Genomic DNA, 14,387 nt, shown 5'->3' on the forward strand with positions numbered 1-14,387 from the left:
CTTTGAACACAGTACACTCAGGAGTCAACATTATAGTGACTCTGTACTACTTCCCCATATTTGTCTTTCAAGGGATGCATTTGGTCCTCACTTCATTTTTATGGACCACAATATGCAAATCCATCGAACTGTGCATGTGAAGCAGCTCCTGGAATAAGTGAATACTCAACAAAAAGACCGGCCTACTTGTTCCCGGCTTAATTCCCATCTAGCACGTTTGTTAGGGAGATATATTGCAGCACCTCACATGCACCGACGACAATTCATTACTTCGCAACTGCACTGGTGGAGGACCGGAATGCTGTTTCACAAGATCCCCTCCCCTAACCCGTGGCCAGTATGGGAGCACATTACGGAGCATGCATTGCTCTCTGGTGATCCAACAACTTGTTAAAAACCGTGGCCCGACCATTTGTAACGTTGGGGAGACCATTGTGAATTGCAGCTGTTTCAGCATGCGAACATTTTAGGTTAAGCTTTACTGTGACTTTGACATTAAATGAAACAAGTGTACTGTTACAGTCACTGTTTATTTATCTCCACAATGTGTTTCAAAGGTCTAAACCTCCATCAGGTCGATTTACATTTGTTACTATGACGCTGTGTGTGTGTGTGTGTGTGTGTGGGGGGGGGGGGGGGTAAAATTTTATGGAGGAACTTGTGGCACTGTATAGTAGAGAAACAGAACATTATTTCAAAGCATCGTTTTGGATTTCTTTTGACAAAAACTAAACGTACATTTAACGGTAAAAGTAAAATACGTAAAATAAGAGTACCTCCAGTGGTCACAGGTTCCGTTCTGCCATAACCCATGACATGACATGTATACGGTCACATTTTGTAAACAAATATGGTATCTGGAAACTGTCAGTTGCAAGGATCATATAGTAGAAGAGAAACATTGTCACAAAGTACAAAGAAAATACATTGTAACAACATTAGTACAGAATAAGTTTTAACGGATTTTGGAGATCTTTGTTTTGAGGTGTTGAATACATGCATTGGAATAAATATTTCATGTGGTATTTTGTCAAGTTAATATAGCTTAAACTTCATATTCATTTAAATAATCAGGTTACGTGTTGCAAGCTTTAATTACAATAATTACGTTGTCTCACAAGCTGCGACATTGTCTCGAATAAAACTGTGACCCGTACACACAATAAGTTTCCTTTAATTTATGTCTATGGTCACAACTTTTTTTTCAACAGATTACCTGTTTCAGTCTATAATGACCATCATCAGATCTGTTTTATAAAAACATTATTACTTTGTGTCTATAAAACACATCCGATGATGGTCATTATAGACTGAAACCGGTAATCTGTTAAAAAAAAAAGTTTGTGACCATAGACAAAACTAAAGGAAACTTAATAATTATATTGTCTACAGTGGTAAAATTTTACATAACATCTACATCTACATCCATACTCCGCAAGCCACCTGACGGTGTGTGGCGGAGGGTACCTTGAGTACCTCTATCGGTTCTCCCTTCTATTCCAGTCTCGTATTGTTCGTGGAAAGAAAGATTGTCGGTATGCCTCTGTTTGGGCTGTAACATCTCTGATTTTATCCTCATGGTCTGTTCGCGAGATATACGTAGGAGGGAGCAATATACTGCTTGACTCCTCGGTGAAGGTATGTTCTCGAAACTTCGACAAAAGCCCGTACCGAGCTACTTAGCATCTTTCCTGCAGAGTCTTCCACTGGAGTTTATCTATCATATCTGTAACGCTTTCGCGATTGCTAAATGATCCTGTAATGAAGCGCGCTGCTCTCCGTTGGATCTTCTCTATCTCCTCTATCAACCCCACCTGGTACGGATCCCACACTGGTGAGCAATATTCAAGTAGTGGGCGAACAAGTGTACTGTATCCTACTTCCTTTGTTTTCGGATTGCATTTCCTTAGGTTTCTTCCAATGAATCATACTCTGGCATCTGTTTTACCAATGATCAACTTTATATGATCATTCCATTTTAAATCACTCCTAATGCTTACTCCCAGATAATTCATGAAATTAACTGTGTCCAGTTACTGATCTGTTATATTTTAGCTAAATGATAAAGGATCTTTCTTTCTATGTATTCGCAGCACATTACACTTGTCTACATTGAGATTCAATTGCCATTCCCTGCACCATGCATCAATTCACTGCAGATCCTCCTGCATTTCAGTACAATTTTCCATGGTTACAACCTCTTGATATACTACAGCATCATCTGCAAAAAGCCTGAGTGAACTTCCGATGTTATCCACAAGGTCATTTACGTTTATTGTGAATAGCAACGGTCCTACGACACTCCCCTGTGGCACACCTGAAATTACTCTTACTTCGGAAGACTTCTCTCCAGTGAGAATGACATGCTGCGTTCTGTTATCTAGGAACTCTTCAGTCCAATCACACAATTGGTCTGGTAGTCCATATGCTCTTACTTTGTTCATTAAACGACTGTGGGGAACTATATCGAATGCCTTGCGGAAGTCAAGAAACACGGCATCTACCTGGGAGCCCGTGTCTATGGCTCTCTGAGTCTCATGGACGAATAGCGCGAGCTGGCTTTCACACGATCATCTTTTTCGAAACCCATGCTAATTCCTACAGAGTAGATTTCTAGTCTCCAGAAAAGTCATTATACTCGAACATAATACGTGTTCCAAAATTCTACAACTGATTGACGTTAGAGATATAGCTCTATAGTTCTGCATATCTGTTTGACGTCCCTTCTTGAAAACGGAGATGACCTGTGCCATTTTCGAATCCTTTGCAACACTACGCTCTTCTAGAGACCTATGGTACACCGCTGCAAGAAGGGGGCAAGTTCCTTCACGTACTCTGTGTAAAATCAAACTGGTATCCCATCAGGTCCGCCGGCCTTTCCTCTTTTGAGCTATTTTAATTGTTTTTCTATCCTTCTGTCATCTATTTCAATATCTACCATTTTGTCATCCGTGCGACAATCTAGAGAAGGAACTACAGTGCAGTCTTCCTCTGTGAAACAGCTTTGGAAAAAGACATTTAGTATTTCAGCCTTTAGTCTGTGATCCTCTGTTTCAGTACCATTTTGGTCACAGAGAGTCTGGACATTTGTTTTTATCCATCTACCGCTTTGACATAGGACCAAAATTTCTTAGGATTTTCTGCCAAGTCAGTACATATAACTTTTCTTTCGAATTCATTGAACGCCTCGCACGTAACACTCCTCATACTACATTTTGCTTCTCGTAATTTTTGGTTGTCTGCAAGGCTTCGGCTATGTTTATGTTTGCTGTGAAGTTGCCTTTGCTTCCGCAGCAGTTTTCTAACTCGGTTGTTGTACCACGGTGGCTCTTTTCCATCTCTTACAATCTTGCTTGGCACATACTCATCTAATGCATATTGTACGATGGTTTTGAACTTTGTCCACTGATCAACACTATCTGTACTTGAGGCAAAAATTTTGTGTTGAGCCGTCAAGTACTCTGAAATCTGCTTTTTGTCACTTTGCTAAACAGAAAAATCTTCCTACCTTTTTTAATATTTCTATTTACAGCTGAAATCATTGATGCAGTAACTGCTTTATGATCGCTGGTTCTCTGCTCTGTGTCAACTGTTTCAAATAGTTCGGGTCTGTTTGTCACCAGAAGGTCTAATATGTTATCGTCACAAGTCGGTTCTCTGTTTAACTGCTCAAGGTAGTTTTCAGATAATGCACTTAAAAAAATTTCACTGGATTCCTTGTCCCTGCCACCCGTTTGTCCCAGTCTATATCTGGCAAATTAAAATCTCCACCCAGAGCTATAAAATGGTCGGGAAATCTCGAAATATTTTCCAAACTTTCCTTCAGGTGCTCTGCCACAACAGCTGCTGAGCCAGGGGGCCTATAGAGACATCCAATTACCACGTTTGCTTTAACCATGACCTTCACCCAAATTATTTCACATTTCGGATCTCCATAAATTTCCTTCAATACTATTGCACTTTTTATTGCTATAAACACGCCTCCCCCTTCACTGCCCAGCCTGTCTCTGCAGTATGCATTCCAATCTGAGTTGAGAATTTCATTACTGTTTACATCTGGTTTCAACCAACTTTCTGTCCCTAGTACTATGTGGGCATTTCGACCGTTTATTAATGAGAGAATTTCTGGGACCTTTCTATAGACGCTCCTGCAGTTTACTATTACCACATTAATATTGTTATTCCCTGTTGCGTTTTGCCTACTACTACCTTGTCGCGTCTCAGGAGGCGTCTTGTCAGGCATAGGGAGGAAATTATCTAACCATTGATAAATTGTTAGCTGAAATATTTAAAAGTAACTTAGAAGAAAAAATCCTGAATTCTAATCACTACCTCCTCAAAAATATCTACTACTACAGATATGTAGGTGATACCACCATTTTAATCAATGGCACAAAAGACGCTATAATGAGTTGAACCAATTATTCAACAATTCCCATGAAAACAAAATGCACAGTTGAACACCAAGCAAGTGACAATATAAACTTTTTACACCTTATCATTAGAATAAACAACAGATGACCTAAGTTTGAAATTTATTGGAAGCCTAACCAAAACACTTACTACCATTCACAGCTCCTCTTTTCACCCTACAGTCCACAAGATGGCAACATACCGGTACGTGGTCAGTAGGGCTATCCAGCTACCACACTCTGTTGACAAATGTGAACAAGAAATTTAAATAATAAAACAAACAGCTATTGCAAATGGTTGTAACAGCTGCATGGTAGACACCCTAGTACACTCAATAGTGGCAAAGCAATAACATCACAAAAAACAAAAATAAAACATCTTCCATACAATCCACTTTCTAGGTAATATTTCATATCAGATTTCAAACGTCTTCAAACCAAAAGACGTAAACATATCCTTTACCGCAGACAATAAGATTGGACAGAAGCTACCTCACAATATCCACACATGAAACCCACTCATCATCACATACGTGTGTACAAAATCGAATGTTTGGACTGTGATTGCTTCTACATAGGCCAGACAGGCAGATCATTTGAGATTAGATTCAAAGAACACATGGCAGCACTAAAAAACAAAAAAAATAACACATCAGCAATAGCCACCCACCTGCATAAAACAAAATGCCATGTTAACAAAACAATTATCAGCATCCTGCATGTCCAACCTAAGGGTAAAACACCAGACATCCTTGAAACACTCCAAATAGGCAAACATCAAACAAAACAACCTGAATCCATCTTAAATGACAATATTTACAATAGTATCATCTCTGTCTTTAGAAACTGCCTGTGTTGTTAAATTTGCAATGCACACACACACACACACACACACACACACACACACACACACACACACACACACACACAGTAATATTTACCATAAGTATTTCATTTTGTTACCATGATACCCTCAAAAGTAAAAAAGGGATTGACCTCATTTACAAATATACCAGCAGCCCAACAGCTTATACCCCTTGTCAGTTTGAAACTATATGTACATCAACTAATGGCACAAATTGTACATCCATCTGCATATTTTAAAGCATTAGACAATGTATTAACCCAACCTAAGGCAGTTATTACATGTAACAGATATAATCTTGAGAAACCCCTACTTTGGAAAGCTTGCTCTCATCCAACCACTCCTTCCACAATCTCTCTCTTCCTCTCACTTTCCCCTTCTCTTCCTTTGCTTCTGCCTCCAGCTTTTCATTCCTATCAGTGAATCCCAACCAAAATTGTTATTTTTGTAAAATTTTACCACTATAGACAATATAATTATTGTAATTAAAGCTTGCAACATGTAATCTGATTATTTAAATGAATATGAAGTTTAAGCTGTATTAACTTTACAAAATACCAAATGAAATATTTATTCCAATGCATGTATTAAACGCCTCAAAACAATGGTCTCCAAAATCCGTTAAAACTTATTCTGTACTAATGTTGTTACAATGTATTTTCTTTGTACTTTGTGATAATGTTTCTCTTCAATTATATAATCCTTGCACCTAATATTTACCAGACGCCATACTTTTTTACGAAATATGACAGTATATGTGTCATGTGCTGAGACGGTGAAAGAAACCTGTGACTGCTGGAGGTACTCTTTATTTTATTTTTCCATTAGATACATGTTTAGTTTTTGTCGAAAGAAATCAAAGACCGTGCTCTGAAATAGTGTTCTGTTTCTCCACTAGACAGTGCCATAAGTTCCACCAAAAAATCACCACACACACACACACACACACACACACACACACTCACAGTAGTAACAAATGTAAATCGACCTGATTATGGAGGTTTAAGGGGAGATGGTGGCAGAAATAATGAAAACTTTACAAATTATTTTTCTTTGCTTATTTCATAATAAATATAATTGAGATTATTATCCAAAAAATTTTCCTTGAGATTTGAACTACAAATGGCATAAAAAACATTAAAACCCAAAGCAGTGTAATGCGCCAAGCCCACTTTTCAATGTACCAAATGGAGGAAAAATTTTATTGCAGAATTTGGCCTGTTAACCTAGAAAATAAAGCTTTAGAAGGCTGTGATTTTTGTATACGTAACAGCGGTGTTGTACAGAAGGCTGTGGAGCCATTTTCTGGTTCAGTGTGGTGTAGAAGGGTGGGGAGTGTTGTAAAAAAGTTTTGTGCTGTTCAGTGGAATTAGAGTGATTCTTGATTTATTGTGCCATTCCTTGTGCAAGGTTGAATCTGTTGATCCCTTTTTACAATGCCTAGGCCTGGTGAAGTATTTAAAAAATATAGTAAGTCCCATATTTCCAATATAAAGCGAAAAACTGACATTGAGGTTAGGGTCGGGCATACAGATGCAAACATTAGCTTGTCTCCAAGTGCATCTAAAATAAAACTTAGGACAGGGATTGTGTCAGAAGAAACAAATCATGACAGAAATACAGGTTTCAGAATTGTGGATATGGAAATGGTGGCAGAAGCACTTAGAAAAGCGCGCAAGTGCTCTGTTGGGTGGAGGAAATGTGGATTTGGGTGATGATGATGGAAAGAGAGAAGGTTTGGTTTGCACATTGCACATTTTGTGTCAAAACTGTGATGCTGACTGACCATTCAAGACATCAGAGGTCAGTAATAGAATCTATGAAGCCAATATGAGATTTGCTTATGGACTAAGATGTATAGGGATCGGAAGAGATGGTGGAAACCTTTTATGTGGTATTATGAACATGCCTAGTCCTCCCCTAAAATTTTCTGCAATGAATACTGCTCTCCTCAATGTAGTTGCAGAAGTAAGTGAAGAGAGCATGATAATGGCAGTCCTGGGGGTAATTCAAGAACATTGTGAAGCAACGATATAGCAGTCTCCTGTGACAGTTCCTGGATGTAGAGGGGGGCATACTTCACTGCATGGAGTTTCAACAATCATTAGTGTCAACATTGGAAAAGTATTAGACTTAGAGGTGATGTCTAAATATTGTTCTGCATGTTCCTTGCACAAGAAATATATTGATGCAGGTAAAGAAACAGAATGGCAAGAAGCCCATAAAGCTGTTTGTAGCAGAAATTATGCAGGCTCTAGTGGTGGAATGGAAGCTGCAGGTACGAAATTGATTTTCCCTAGATCTTTGCAAAAGTATGGAGTAAGATAAGTACAGTATTTAGGAAATGGAGACTCTAGTGCTTTCAAGAATGTAGTTGAAAGTCAGCCCTATGGAAAAGTTTGCACTATTGAGAAACTGGAGTGCTTAGGCCATATTCAGAAGAGATGGGTGGACGACTCCGAAGAGAAGAGAATTGACAGCCTACAAGTCTATTATGGTGCTGCAGTTAGAAGTAACCTCACAAGCTTGTACAGTATGAGGAAAGCAGTATGGGCCATTTGGTTTCATTACTTGTCAACAGACACTACATCTCAACATGGCCTCTGTTCTAATGAACGGTGCAAATTTGTGAAAAGTAAGGGAAGTGGGGAAGCTTATACCCATAAAAATAACCTTTCTTATAAGGTTTCAATGGCCGTTAAATCAACTTTTAGAGCACTGGCTTCACCAGAACTGCTAGAAAAATGTCTGCATGGGAAAATACAGAACCCAAATGAAAGTTTCAATGCTCTTATTTGGAAAAGATGTCCAAAGACTGTGTTTGTTTCCGATTTGGTGGTGAGGATTTCTGCTTTGGAAGCTGCAGCATTGTTCAATGGTGGGAATGTGGCAAGACTTCACATCCTCAGCAAGTAGGGCTTTACATCTGGAGTCTTCACTGAGCAGAGAATCGCGAAGGCGGAGACTTCAGTCCAGAACATACAAAAAATTGCTAGGCAAAGGAGCAGAGAAGCTAAAAGAGCTGTAGAGGAGGATGATGAGGAAGAAATGGAATATGGATATGGGCAGTTTTAGCTAAGGTAGGATAGATTTTTTACATTTCATCCAAACTTTAAAATGATTTTTCTGCAACTGAAGGTTTTCTGCTTTCAGGAACACATATATCAGAAACTACTGGAAGGATTGCAATTAAATTTGGTACATCTATTCTTTTACTTTGAAGCAATATTTAAGTGGCACAAAATTTTTATCGAGATACTATACACAGTTTTGTGGTTGATAATACACTCCTGGAAATTGAAATAAGAACACCGTGAATTCATTGTCCCAGGAAGGGGAAACTTTATTGACACATTCCTGGGGTCAGATACATCACATGATCACACTGACAGAACCACAGGCACATAGACACAGGCAACAGAGCATGCACAATGTCGGCACTAGTACAGTGTATATCCACCTTTCGCAGCAATGCAGGCTGCTGTTCTCCCATGGAGACGATCGTAGAGATGCTGGATGTAGTCCTGTGGAACGGCTTGCCATGCCATTTCCACCTGGCGCCTCAGTTGGACCAGCGTTCGTGCTGGACGTGCAGACTGCGTGAGACGACGCTTCATCCAGTCCCAAACATGCTCAATGGGGGACAGATCCGGAGATCTTGCTGGCCAGGGTAGTTGACTTACACCTTCTAGAGCACGTTGGGTGGCACGGGATACATGCGGACGTGCATTGTCCTGTTGGAACAGCAAGTTCCCTTGCCGGTCGTCTAGGAATGGTAGAACGATGGGTTCGATGACGGTTTGGATGTACCGTGCACTATTCAGTGTCCCCTCGACGATCACCAGTGGTGTACGGCCAGTGTAGGAGATCGCTCCCCACACCATGATGCCGGGTGTTGGCCCTGTGTGCCTCGGTCGTATCCAGTCCTGATTGTGGCGCTCACCTGCACGGCGCCAAACACACATGCGACCATCATTGGCACCAAGGCAGAAGCGACTCTCATCGCTGAAGACGACACGTCTCCATTCGTCCCTCCATTCACGCCTGTCGCGACACCACTGGAGGCGGGCTGCACGATGTTGGGGCGTGAGCGGAAGACGGCCTAACGGTGTTCGGGACCGTAGCCCAGCTTCATGGAGACGGTTGCGAATGGTCCTCGCCGATACCCCAGGAGCAACAGTGTCCCTAATTTGCTGGGAAGTGGCGGTGCGGTCCCCTAGGCACTGCGTAGGATCCTACGGTCTTGGCGTGCATCCGTGCGTCGCTGCGGTCCGGTCCCAGGTCGACGGGGACGTGCACCTTCCACCGACCACTGGCGACAACATCGATGTACTGTGGAGACCTCACGCCCCACGTGTTGAGCAATTCGGCGGTACGTCCACCCGGCCTCCCGCATGCCCACTATACGCCCTCGCTCAAAGTCCGTCAACTGCACATACGGTTCACGTCCACGCTGTCGCGGCATGCTACCAGTGTTAAAGACTGCGATGGAGCTCCGTATGCCACGGCAAACTGGCTGACACTGACGGCGGCGGTGCACAAATGCTGCACAGCTAGCGCCATTCGACGGCCAACACCGCGGTTCCTGGTGTGTCCGTTGTGCCGTGCGTGTGATCATTGCTTGTACAGCCCTCTCGCAGTGTCCGGAGCAAGTATGGTGGGTCTGACACACCGGCGTCAATGTGTTCTTTTTGCCATTTCCATGAGTGTATATTGAAAAGTTTGCTTGTAAAAAATGTTCGAATCCAAAATATCGCAGAAAATAATAGCATTAATTTACCAAAAGGTTACTGCACTTAATTGTACACCTATTAGTGTAGATTATTTTACCATTAAAAAAAATTGCCAAATTTGCCTCAAAATTATGAAAAAGTGTACCTTAAAATAATAATGCAATAAAAAATTCAAAATTATCTCACTGCATTAGATTGTTATTAAAAATTCTGAATTTTTTTAAAAATCGTATTAGATTTCTATGTGTAAAATTTCAATGAGATTGAACAAAAAATGGCAAAGATATGGATTTACAAAAATATCAGTGCAAGACTGCCACCATCTCCCCTTAAACCTTTGAAATGCATCGTGAAGATAAACAGGGACTGGTAACAGTAAATTTGTTGTTGCATTCAGCATAATTATTGTGTTTGAGTAAAAGTATTTGTCTCATTGCAAGTTTTTGATACTTACTTTTACTATACTGTAGCAATTCTTCCCTTGTATGCTTCAAGTTTCATTGGGCTATGTCACTTTGTAGTGACAGTGTGTGAAAGTTAGTTTCATCCTTAATGTTTCGCATACCAGTGTGTTACAGAATGACGGGATGAAACCATTTTTATATATTTTATCTAGTATCATTTATCTGTAGACAGATTTCTTAGTATAGGTATCATGGTTAAACATATATACATGGATTGTTTATGGAAGTATTGCATAAAATGATGATGGAAGAAACAGGACATACATAAGCATGTCATGATATGACATAGACTATTTGTTACTGAATTATATAAGGCAAAATTAAAGGAACAGAAAAAACCTGATTCAAACAAGAGTTTGTACATGTGCCCTTGCTTTAGACACATTTATCTATAAGCACATACCTTTTGTGTGTAGTTGCTGTCAAGTTTGTGTAGGTTTCTGATATATTGTAAGGAAATACTAGTCATGTAAAGGTTAGTTTTCATTTCAATGCTGATTTTCACTTCAATATTGACAGCCTTTTTATTCTCATTATATCATATCGGAGACTGTTGTATTCTCTGAAGAACTGTTGGTAGTTGGTTTATTGATAACTAAAAGTGTATTGAAGGTGTGAAACAAGGTAAATGGGGGAATGTGAATACAGAATCTAAAGAGATAGAAACACAGAGAAGACACCATAGGAATATTATACTGAAGCACCAAAGAAACGGGTAGAGGTATGTGTATTCAAATACAGAGATATGTAAAGAGGCAGAATATGGCACTGTGGTCAGCAACACCTGTGTAAGACAACAAGTGTCTGGCAGTTCTTAGATCGGTTATTGCTGCTGCAGTAGTAGGTTAACAAGATTTAGGTGAGTTTGAACGTGGTGTTAGTCGGCCCATGAGCGATGCAACACAGCATCTCCAAGGTAGCGATGAAGAGGAGATTGTTCCATATGACCATTTCAAGAGTGTACTGTGAATATCAGGAATCTGGTAAAACATCAAATCTCCGTCGCTGTGGCTGGAAAAAGATCCTGCAAGAATGGGACCGACGAAGACTGAAGAGAATCAATCAACATGGCAGAAGTGCAATCCTTCCACAAATTGCTGCAGATTTCAATGTCGGGCTGTCAGCTTGTGTCAGCGTCACCTGGGCCCATCAACACCAACATTGGACTGTTGATGGCTGGAAACATGTTGCCTGGTCAGATGAGTCTCGTTTCAAATTGTATCGAGGGGATGGACGTGTATGGGTATGGAGACAACCTCATGAATCCATGGACCCTGCATGTCAGCAGGGTACTGTTCAAGCTGGTGGAGGATGTGTAATGGCACAGGGTGTGTGCAGTTGGAGTGATATGGGACCCCTGATACGTCTAGCTATGACGCTGACAGGTGACATGTATGTAAGCATCCTGTCTGATCACCTACATCCATTCATGTCTATTGTGCATTCCGACAAACTTGCGCAATTCCAGCGGGACAGTGCAACACCTCACACATCCAGAATTGCTATACAGTGCCTCCAGGAACACTCTTCTGAGTTTAAATGCTTTCGCTGGCCACTAAACTCCCCAGACAAGAACAATATTGGATGCCTTGCAAGGTCAGGAGAGATCTCCATCCCCTTGTACTCATATGGATTTACTGACAGCCCAGCAGGATTCATGGTGTCAATTCCCTCCAGCACCACCTCAGACGTTAGTCGAGTCCATGCTACATCGTGTTGCGGCACTTCTGAGTTGTGGGGGCCCTACATGATATTAGGCAGGTGTACCAATTTCTTTGGTTCTTCAGTGTATAATAAGAGGTTTGGTAAGTTCTGTGAAGTAAATACAAAATTTGTAGGTCAAATAGACAACAATTCACTTTAGTTTCTGTTGTGTGCTGCAGAAACACATTGAGTGTCCCATGTCTCCTGATACTTTGTAGGGGGTTAAAGAGTTTTAAACAGTGTTTGTGATACATGATCATATACCATATGAAGGAGGTATTTTGGTGTGATTAATACTCTCATTTTTTTTCTACACTCATGTTAAAATGACAATAGCTTTTTTAGCTTAATAGTAAACTTCAGTGTTATTTGGTGATCCTTGGAAACAAGTGTCATGTAGGATTTATAGTTGTTTGCAAAATAAATAAATAAATAAAAACTCATAATTGCATAATATTTTAAGTGTGAGAGCTAAGACATTAAAAGGAGCCTTCTTAGTCAATGGACACATAAGAATGAAGGTGAAACTGTAATCAGACAGCAATTTTGGTGTTCTCATTCTTATCATACTGGCTGCTATTATCATGAAACTGTTTCATTAAAAACATTAATCAGCATCACGTCATTGTATGTTTCTTTCTATAGGCTCTCATGCACTGTTGAAATAGCTTTTCCAAGTGATAATGTGCTTCTATATCTTTATAGAAAAAAGATGAAGTAATTTCATCATAGATGTGTTTATCATTAATACCTATATACTGTATAGGTCATTAAATGTTAATTCTAGTTTACCGGTTTTACCTGCTTATTTTCAGTGAAGAAAATGTGTGGCATTTATGTCATGCTGTAAGTAATCACCATCCTAAGGAACTCCAGCACTGTTATGTAGTATTTGTGTCGAACGACCACCGTACTGTCCCATTATGGAGGCAGAAAGCCGGGCATGAAGAAGAAAAACTTGTCATATGGGTAAGTTTCTTTGTATTATGTTGTTCTGTAACTAGTAAACCTTATTCAGAACATAAACTGAGAAACTGTGTGTCAACATATTGTTTAATTAAGAAACAACAATCTGATTTTAAACATTTATGAGTTTTAGTACAGTCTAAATTGTAAATGGTAATTTGCAAATACATTACTGACCTGCTCGTAGCCCTGTTAAGATATCAGTATTATACTCTGTCACATTGATTCGTCAAAGTGCAGGAAAACTTCACCATTCATTAAACAATATAGTGAGTGGTTCCAACTTCACTAGCAGTTTTATTAGCACACTTTTGTTTAATCTTGTTTCAGTACTTCTTACAAATCACTTCATGGAAACTAATATAATATAGCCACATAAAAAGGCTATAACTAGCTGAAACTAGTAATAGGGTCATTCCATGCCAAGTGGTCTAGAGATTTGTGCATGACCATCACAGATTTTGATGAAATTTTGTATGAACAATCGCACTTGTCCCTAACGACCATAGGTAGTCTCACAATCATTAATTAAATACTCTCAGAGATATAGTCATTTGTTTGACCTCATAGTGCAGCTGTCAACTGTGCACCCATGAGTTTTTGGTAACCTTAGAGACATAATATCTCGGCTAAATTTTTGGGAAAGAAACAAAATGAGGCCATTTTTTACTTTTTGTGCTCTCTTCAGTGAAATAATAAAAAAAGATTTCCTGAGTGATTTGCATACAGCCAAGATCAGGAAAAAGACACTTGAAAATAATGTGAAGTTAGTCAATTTTTCTAAAAATGCCAAAAATGGCTATTTTTGGTGCACTTATTACAAAAAAGTTTTGGTGCAAACTTTTACATTGTTTTCATTAGAAAGGCTATGTCATCAACCACCAAAACTACATTTGGTGTTTTGTTTTTCCTGTAATGTGGCCAAATAAGGCACTGGAGATCATAGTGGTAAAATTGTTGCATAACAGCTGCAGCACACATCGTATAAATAGCCTTCAAGTTTTACACCATTGCCACATTGTGCAAATACTGGAGAAGTTCACAGCAGAGTTCCTGACATTTCTTGAAATGGATTCGTGTTATAGAGAATTATTAGTATGTCTTTATTGTGTAATGCTATTGATGTGCTGCTTTAATTCCAGTTTAAGGTCTAGCGTACTTGGTGTTTGCATAGTTTGCAGTTAATGCAGAACATTAGTGTACACTTGAAAAATTGCATAAATTTGTTGGTACGGTCTATGGT

At 39.7% G+C, this 14,387-nt stretch overlaps 1 protein-coding gene across 1 annotated transcript in view; it reads left to right on the top strand.

Annotated features, from left to right (window-relative positions):
* LOC124721657 (protein N-terminal glutamine amidohydrolase) overlaps positions 1-14,387 on the top strand; it is an 87,177-nt gene that overhangs the window by 10,634 nt on the left and 62,156 nt on the right. The window contains exon 2 of the mRNA XM_047246726.1: positions 12,994-13,147. Within this exon, the coding sequence (XP_047102682.1) occupies positions 12,994-13,147 (154 nt within the window). The remainder of the gene's footprint in view (positions 1-12,993; positions 13,148-14,387) is intronic.

This window comes from Schistocerca piceifrons, chromosome X, assembly GCF_021461385.2.
Source record: "Schistocerca piceifrons isolate TAMUIC-IGC-003096 chromosome X, iqSchPice1.1, whole genome shotgun sequence".
NCBI classification, from domain to species: domain Eukaryota; kingdom Metazoa; phylum Arthropoda; class Insecta; order Orthoptera; family Acrididae; genus Schistocerca; species Schistocerca piceifrons.